The following is a 9,312-nucleotide window of genomic DNA, read 5'->3' on the forward strand; positions in this document are numbered from 1 at the left end:
GGCCTACCAAAAAAATAGGTGTGGTTACGATAACCCGACCTACCCTATTTTTAGGGGCCGACCCTATAACTTTTTATTATTACATTTGTCAACAACAAAAAATGAAAACAAGAAAACGAGTACAGAAAACGCAATGAAAGCGAAAACGCTCGAGTCGTCGTGCAGACGATGCAAGGGAAATAACTCCTTCTACTAAAAAGGCCCAACAGACGCTTGCCATGACAAAAATCAAGTAGGTTTAATTTGTATACATTAGAAAAAAAAGTTTAAAAACAAAAAAGTGATTGCCTACCTTCCTACCCTATTTTTTTTTTGGCTATGTTACCTTAACCACACCTATTTTTTGTTTTGGCCCAACAGAAAAATGCTGATCAGATGATGTTGCAAAAATTAATTTAAGACTGACAATGATCAGACAAGAAAAAAAATCAGGTATCATTTTACTATAATCGAAAATTTTATTGTAAATTTTCATTTAATAAATATACCTACCCGAATCACATGTAGCAGTTGACTCAGTCTAAAGTGCTAGGTCTGAAAAGGCTACCCGTCTAAGGGGAGCAACCCCAACTAAAAAAGTGTAAACGTAGCTATGGTAATGACGACGCACCCAGGGAGTTACCTCCCCTCCTGCGTACTACGTCACTACTGCTACTGACCACGTGACCCCTATCATTCGACTCGAAGAATAAAATCTCCAAATCATAAGCGGGGTAGGTGGGAGGGACTACGATATGTGATTCGGGTAGGTATATTTATTAAATGAAAATTTACAATAAAATTTTCGATTAAATTACATATTCCTACTCCGAATCACATGTAGCAGATTGAAACAACAAGGCGGTGGGCAAGAAAAAGTTCAAACTCACTCTCAAATCCTTGTCAAGAGCTGACCCCCTGCCACCATGGCAGGCAAAGCTCTAGATCCATCCTGGCGAAGGGCCGAGATGTCACGCAGGTAAAAATTCATGAAGACATCCTCGGAACGCCAGTATGCGGTGTGTAGCACCTCCTCCAGTCTTCTTGATCGTAATACGGCCAAGGAGGAAGCCCAAGCTCGCGTCTCGTGAGCCCGAGCTGATTCCAGAGGAAGGACAGGCTGTGTCCCCCCTTCATTGCGGCGGCTCCACTCGTAAGCATGCTTAATGAGCGCCGACACCCACCGGGCCAGAGTCGTCTTAGTAATATCCTTATGTCTCTCCGTATTGAGAGAAATAAACAAAAGCTTTTGAGCTGCGGATCTAAGAGACTGAGCACGGGCAAGGTAGATGTGAAGGGCTCTAACAGGGCAATTTACTAAGTCTGGGTCATTCGGAGCCAGAATAGTGGACAACGGCCTGACATGAACCAAAGGAGAAGCTCGCTCGGGAGCCTGGTTTTTCGCAAGAAACTCAGGTCGAAACCGCAAGGTAACGGACCCATCTGATTCAAAGGAAATGTCGTCCGAATTACCGGAAAGAGCGTGAATCTCACTGCCCCTTCGTGCCGATGCTAGCAGCAAAAGGAAAAGGGACTTGCGTGTAAGATTCGCAAAACTGGCATCTCTGAGAGGTTCAAAATCCGCTGAACGCAGAAACTCCATGACCAATAAGAGATCCCACTTAGGAACGGGCGTACGAGACTTGACGTCAGAAAGGGAAGCGCCCTTGATGACTCCAGCGATCACGCCACTAACATCTATAGAGCGACCTATCTGGCGTAGGGTCGCCGAGATGGCCGATCTTCTTACTTTCAACGAGGCAGCGGAAGCTCCCTGAGAGGACATGAAAGCAAGATGGTTCGCCACGTGCATCGTGCGGGGCGCCGTAGCATCCAGCCGATGCTCGTGACACCAGGTAACCCAGGCCCTCCAATGTGACTCATAAACGGACGAGGTAGATGCTCTGTGCGAGCGTCCTACCAGGTCCATGGTCAGATCTGATGCCCCTTTGCGCCTCAGAGAAGACCGCACAACCTCCACGCGTGAAGATTCAGCATCTGAGGCTCTGCGTGGAGGCTGCCGGTGTGAGGCTGTACCAGTTCTCCTCGCGTGAGAGCGAGAGGAATGGGAGGGCCCTGGGCGAGTCTCAGCAGGTCCGGGAACCACGGCTGAGACGGCCAAAGAGGAGCGATCAGCAGGAGGGACGGGCCCTCCTGCTCCGCCTTCCTGAGAACTCGCGTGAGCAACTGGAATGGCGGGAACGCGTAAGCCTCCAGGCCTGACCAGGAAATGTCCATCGCGTTCGTCTCCCACGCCTCGGGATCCGGGAATGGTGAGACGAACACTGGTAGTCTCTTCGAGAACCTGGTGGCAAAAAGGTCCACCTGAGGTTTCTGCACAAGAGACCAGAGACGATCCAGCGCTCCGTGAGTGATGGTCCACTCTGTTTGAAGCACTCTGTCGGAGCGGCTGAGCGCGTCCGCCAGAGTGTTCAAGCTTCCGGGCAGGTACCTGGCCGAAAGCCTGATTTGATGCTCTGAACACCAAATCAGGATCTCGCAGGCCCTGGCCGAAAGCGACGGAGACCGCGACCCTCCCTGCTTGTTGATGTAAGCTGCCACTGTCGTGTTGTCTGTAAACAGACGAACATGCTTGGCCTGAAGGGAGGGCCGGAACTTGTCCAGAGCTAGAGCCACGGCTTCTAGCTCCAGCAAGTTGATGTGCTGCATCCTCTGATCTGCCGACCACAGACCTGACGCAGTCAGCTGGTCTGTGTGAGCCCCCCACCCCACCAAGGACGCGTCCGTGAACAGGTCCAAGTCTGGGGCAGGAAGGGCTATCGGCACGCCCCTGCACACCCACTCCGTGTCCAGCCACGGAAGGGTAGCGGATTGGAACCATCCCCGGAGAGGGATGAGGGCATTCCAATCCACCGTGGGAGAGTCCACGAACGGCCTCAGCGCCAGCTGAAAGGGACGTTTGTGGACCCTCCCCAAGGGGACCAGGAGAGCCATGGACTCCATCTGCCCTAAGATGGAGGCCAAAGTCCGCAGGGAGGCCCTCGGGAGAGGCAAAGTGGAGCGTATGCACGCCTGGAGCTTGTCCACCCTCTTCTGAGAGGGCTGAACAGTCCAAGCCACCGTGTCGAAAGACATTCCCAAGTAGGTGAACGTCTGACACGGCGTCAGCTCCGACTTTGATCGGTTGATCGAGAAGCCAAACAAGTTGGCCTCCCGAAGAACCGATTGGGTATCCTGCTCGCACCCCGCCTGACTCTGACTCAGGATGAGCCAATCGTCCAGGTAGGCACGTAGCCGGACACCCCGCGACCTCACCAGCGCGCAGACCTGTCTCACGACCATGGTGAAGACCCAAGGGGCGAGAGACAGGCCGAAAGGAAGGGCGCGAAACTGGTAAACCTGACTTGCCCACCGGAAACGAAGCCATTTCCGGTCGGCTGGATGCATAAGAAGATGGAAGTATGCATCCGTCAGGTCGATGGAAGTCGCCCAATCTCCCGGGCGGAGAGAGTCCCTGACCGACGCTGGCGTCTCCATCTTGAACCTTATCTCCCTCAAAAAGGTATTGAGGAACGACAGGTCCAAGACAGGACGCCATGCCCCTGAGGCTTTGGGGACGGCGAAAAGCCGTCCGTAAAACCCAGGGGAGCTGTGGTCGAGGACTTTCTCCACTGCGCCCTTCTGCACCAGGGAGTCTATTTCCGACCGAAGGACGGAAATGGCTTCCTGCGAGGAGGGAGGCCTGAACGCCGGCGGACGCCTGACCAGAGGTGCCTTGCCATCTTTCCAGAGAAGACGGAAGCCCGACCTCACGACCCCCACGATCCATTGACTCTGTACAGACACGAGCCAGTGGGAAAGTGCCCGGGAAGGGCCCCCCGCCATCACCAGAGTGGAGGGCGGGGTGGGGGGGAGATCGGGAGCACTTCATTGGGGGTGAGGCTTGCTTCCAGAGCCGCCTCTCCCCCTGCCGGAAGACGGTCGTCTTCTCGAGCCCCGAGAAGAGGAACGTCCACGACCCTTGTCTGCCGGTTTGGGAGGGCCAGCAACCTTAGCCTGCTTCGGCTGAGAAGGCTGAGACTGCTTGGACTGCTTAAGGCTGTGCAGGGAAAAGTCAGAGAACTGCTGGTCCCTGTTAGCCTGAATTTCCTGTCTTCGGGCATCAAAAACGAGATGCCCAAAGAGGGAACCCTCCAAGACCGGTGAGGCACGCAAGGTGTCCTTGGTCGCCTGATCCGAAAACTGAGAGTGTGACAGGAAGAGATCCCGACGACACATAACAGAGTGCGCATAGTGCACAGCGGAAAGTCTCATCTGTTCTTCGTTGACCCTCGCAAGAGCGGCCAACAAAGTGGAGACGTCATCCGCATCCTGATCCTCGCTGAGAGAGAACGGATTCAGTGAATCAGTGAGGGCACGAGAGAGAGCCCGAATGAGAGTCTCAGCAATGGAGGCAAGCTCCAGCTGCTGACGCCCTGCCTCTTCAGAAGCAATCAGAGTGTTCTCAGAAAAGAGCACACCGTCATCCTTCTTGATAGGCTTGGCCAACAAGGCCAGCATCTCCGGAGGAACTGTCAAAGATGAACGCGGGAGAGCGAAAGCATCCAACAAGTTCCTAGGAGACTTCTGCAAAACCAACCGCCTGTGAGACGACAGAGCGAATGCAGAAGCCTGAGAAGGCGAAGCCATCCACTGCTGTGCCAGCTCCGGAACGGAGCCGTGAGGCACGAGCAGCGGAACCGGAAGTGAAGGAATTCCGCTTCCGGAAGGAGATGGCTTGGCCAAAACTTGAGAAAGCTGAAAGGCTATGGAAGGAGACTCCAAAAACCGGAAGTATGAGTCATCCTCCTTCCCAGAGCGAAAATCAGCCATCGCGGACGGTGCCGTCGAAGCGGCAGCCGAAGAGACCGAAGCCCCTTCCGCGAAATATCTCGAAGTGACCTCAGCAGCGGCCTCAAGAGCCACTTTGAGTCTCTCCGGATAACCAACACGTGCAGCCTCGCTGGCGACGGACTGAATATCCGAAACATCCGGCGAAGGACCGAAGTCCACGTTGCTGGTAGAAGGGCGGTGAACACCGTAACCGGAAACCGGAAACCCGTCCACTCCAATACCATCCGAACTCATGCCCTGAATAGGGAAAGAGTAAGAGGACGGCATGCCCGCAGCCGCCGGAACCGGAACCGCAGTCGAAGCAACAACCGAAGACGGAAGCGCTGACTGCCCCGGCCAGGGCTGAGACACCTGCCCAAAGGGCTGGTGATGCCCCCCCGCGACCGCCACCTGAGAGGAAGCGGAAGCAGAAGAAGCAGCAGATCCGGTCTGAGCCGGAAAAGTATCAGACGCGACCGCGAAAAGCGGAAGCGCAGACACTGTGGACGGCGGCCGGAAGGCCGAATGCCCAGAGGGCCACGTCCGGTCAACCCCGGAAACGACCCCAGCGGGTGCGTACATCGGGGGACCTATGCTTCCGGCGAGTGCCGGAAGCGCAGCAGACGGAACCGGCTGGTCGACTCCGGAAACGACCCCAGCGGGTGCGTACGTCGGAGGACCTACGCTTCCGGCGAGTGCCGGAAGCGTCGAAGCCTGAACCAAATGCCGCCATTGCTCATCGACACGATGGTCTTCCGTGAAGCCAAAGTGAGAACGAACAGGGGTTTGCGGGTCGTGAACCCGCCGAAAAGGGCTGCTTCCCAGCAGGGAGCGTCCAGCGGCCTCACGAGGACCTACGGACCAGCCCAACTTACTTGCGTCGCCAACCACAGCGGTAGAAGGCACAGAAGCAACCGCCTCGGTCAAGGACAGCGTCACAGCCGGAAGCGGAAAGGAAGCCATCGACGGGACAACGGAAGTCGAAGGCTGAGAACGCACCATCTCCTCTCTCACCAACGTGCGAAGCTCGGGAACCAGCGAAGAAAGCAACGATGAAACCAGCGCCGTCGAATCTGCAAGCGGCAGAGAAGACGAGCGAGAAACAACGGTACGCGTAGGTTGATTAGACTGCCCCACAACCGGCTGGTCATTCGGGGCAGAAATAGGGACCGTCATAACATTATTGTTAGCCGCGTCAGAAACAACAACCAAAATAGGCTTAGGGACAGAAGTGGAAGACTTGGGTTTAATTTTCCCTTTCACATCAGCCTTGCCGCGCTCGCGCTTTTTGTCTCCGTCAGACATGCTGACAACAAAATGGAGACACAAAATTCCAAAATGGCTACCACAAAATACGTGACCAACACGTGGCCGAAAATTTCAAGTAGCAACAGAAAATTACGTTCGATACAAGTAAAGGAACGAGCTCACCAACTACCAGTGCAGCGGGTGAAGAGACGGGTGTGGGTGCCGGTGGGTGTCTAAGCAAACACCAAACAGCGAACTTCCACTAGAGCCAAATAATTCACGACCTGCTCCCTAGAAAGCTGAAGTGTCGAATGATAGGGGTCACGTGGTCAGTAGCAGTAGTGACGTAGTACGCAGGAGGGGAGGTAACTCCCTGGGTGCGTCGTCATTACCATAGCTACGTTTACACTTTTTTAGTTGGGGTTGCTCCCCTTAGACGGGTAGCCTTTTCAGACCTAGCACTTTAGACTGAGTCAACTGCTACATGTGATTCGGAGTAGGAATATGTAATTTAATTGAGGTTCAAGGCTGGTTAGTACCAGTAGTAACTGCCTCTCCAATATTTTCTTTTGATCCCCACTGGTTGAAAAACACTAAGTGCAAAGCATATGCCCAGAGACCTAGGTTTAGCCTTTCTGTTTACATCATAACCCAATGCAACTGCAAAGCACTACAATAAAATAATTTCAGATACAATTTCAGAAATATAAATTATAATGCAAAAAAAGTTTTTTTAATTTGACTTAATTAATATGCACAAAGTGACGCAGAAGGGGTCTATGTCAACCAAAAGTGGATATATTCCCTGTAGGTGCATTTGCTGTAGACGTTTTCCCTGTATACAGAGAATACACCTGGGAGGATTTCCTGTAGCGTTTCGCCAATCTCGCTGAAACTGAAAGTTACGTGATGCTTAGCGACATCAGTAGAATTTTATGTTTTTTATGATATTGGAATATTTCTTAGAAATTCAATTTGATTGGCTGAATGCCACACACGAATTCAAGAATTCTGAAAGATTCTCCTGATGAACTGCCATTTTGGAAGGGGATATAACGCGAAAGTAATTCAAATCGGTTTACGTCAGTCACGCGCTTGATTGAGCGGTTTCATACTTTCCGAAAGGGAAAACGCCCACAGGAAATACACCCACTTTTGGTCGACATAGACCCCTTCAGCCAACAAGTCACAGGACTCTGAGACGTTCGCAAGAACCCAGTCCTCTGCGGAAGAAGAAGTGAAACTGTAACTTTATGTAAGTTTGCAAGTATGTCGTCTTGCAGAAATATTCTTTTAAGCAAGCAAACTGTCAACTTTGACACTCAGATCATAATAATAATTAATAATAATATGCACTTTATTTGAGAGTGAAAATTCAAGTTTAGTCAAATTATTGTCATGTGGTAACCTAAGGAATTTATAGTAAAAGCTGTTGCAGGTGCCATTTTTCTTCTGTTATTGCAGATAGATGAACTGCTTGAAGGAACATCTTGAGTTTTGTGATGGCATTGACCCTGGAAATACAATAAGCTCTATCATACTCATTGTGTCAAAATCAGAGTGCAGCTCAATCACTCAAAAGTTGACATCCATACATGTATGCAAACCATAGAATGTAGGATGTCAGTGCATCACTGAAAGTATCAACAAACATTAAGTAAACTTTGTCCAGCACATGCCCAGTTCATTTTAAAATGTAAAATGCACAGCACAGTCACTGAGTCAGATTAATCTTCAACTGTCCGAGGTCACTCTCGTACCAGGAGAAAATGTTGAGATAAAAGCGCAACGAACAACATTGGAACAAAACTGGAGATATAACCACGCACAAGCTATGAAAAAACATTCACGACAAAGAAAAAGTAACGTGTTAAGTGGTCCAAGGTCTAGGAACAAGTTAACAGTCAGGGTAACTCGGACTTAAGAAGTCAATGGCGGTTGGGAACGGCACCATAAAAGGTGACAGGGTAACAGAAAAATTCCAGAGGGTTTGCAGTCTAAAAGCTGCTAAGAGAAAAATCTCACCGCATGCCAGACACAGGTTACTGGTAGATGAATTCAAGTATGTGTCTTCTTCGACTTTTCGAACAATTCTAAGCCTTAGAAAGAATATTAAATGGAAAAATTTGCACAGAACTTTAGTCAGGAAGATCTGGACAGATTTTTTCCGCCATGTTGAAGTGGCGGGTGGTCACTACGCGTGCGCGAAGTACACAAAAATTCTCTCATACTACTTTGTTTTAAAAACTACATCTTATTCTTTGCAAAAGTGTCAAGAAAAAGCACTTTAGTTGACCCTATACAGATTTTTAATAAATAAATAGCAACTATTTGTTCATATTTTAAGAATTAGTAAAAGTGGGATTGAAGAAGCCACGTATAAAACCAATATTTATTTCAATATCATAAACTTTTTAATGTGCGTAATGAGCATATATGCACCTAGTGAATGATCACAAATAAATAAAACTATTTAGATTACTTCTGGAAGGGTGTAATCTTTCAGAGGTTCCAGTTATAACTTTTTATTCGTTATTTCTTGAACCGTTTGAGAATTGTGCCGAACAAGAATGCCCACGCCTTTGACGATAAGAGTTATAAGAGTCCAAAGAGAAAGGCTGTCCACAAATAAAACTGTTACATTTCTGTTTGAGACCGACGTATTTCTGAAAAAACAAAGCCACAAAAATTCCTGTCCATCGTCTCACATAGTACTCAAGGGTAAAGTCCATCTCCACCCCCCCCCCCCCCTTACACACACACTGCGGCACACCGTACACACCACTGACACACACACACACACACACACACACACACACACACACACACAATCTTATGCACGCAGAAAACGAGAAAACAAAAAAACGTATTATATGTAAGCCTCTTACCTTCCACATGCTTTGTTGCATTGACTTATGTATGAATATGTTGTTGTTCTTCTCTTCTTTCCTAACAATTTTTTTTTAATAAAAAAATTGAAACTAATAAAGAACAAGTCGCGTAAGGCGAAAATACAACATTTAGTCAAGCTGTCCAACTCACAGAATGAAACTGAACGCAATGCAATTTTTCAGCAAGACCGTATACTCCATGTAGCATCGTCAGTCCACCGCTCGTGGCAAAGGCAGTGAAATTGACAAGACTTGAAGAGCGAGGTAGTAGTTGCGCTGAGAAGGATAGCACGCTTTTCTGTACCTCTCTTCGTTTTAACTTTCTGAGCGTGTTTTTAATCCAAACATATCATATCTATAT

At 49.6% G+C, this 9,312-nt stretch overlaps 2 protein-coding genes across 2 annotated transcripts in view; both read right to left on the reverse strand.

The window, feature by feature from the left end:
* The window catches only part of LOC138946167 (BRCA2-interacting transcriptional repressor EMSY-like), a 48,288-nt gene extending 40,048 nt beyond the window's left edge, over nt 1–8,240 (reverse strand). The window contains exon 1 of the mRNA XM_070317679.1: nt 8,086–8,240. The gene's annotated coding sequence lies outside the window, so the exon portion shown is untranslated. The remainder of the gene's footprint in view (nt 1–8,085) is intronic.
* Nucleotides 1,936–3,825, reverse strand: LOC138946168 (uncharacterized). The gene is made up of 2 exons (XM_070317680.1): nt 2,713–3,825; nt 1,936–2,313 (listed from the first exon to the last, which is right to left on the reverse strand). Exons 1-2 carry the CDS (start codon nt 3,823–3,825, stop codon nt 1,936–1,938), a joined length of 1,491 nt encoding a protein of 496 aa, XP_070173781.1.
* Nucleotides 8,241–9,312: the final 1,072 nt, after the last annotated feature.

This window comes from Littorina saxatilis, linkage group LG13 (assembly GCF_037325665.1).
Source record: "Littorina saxatilis isolate snail1 linkage group LG13, US_GU_Lsax_2.0, whole genome shotgun sequence".
NCBI classification, from domain to species: domain Eukaryota; kingdom Metazoa; phylum Mollusca; class Gastropoda; order Littorinimorpha; family Littorinidae; genus Littorina; species Littorina saxatilis.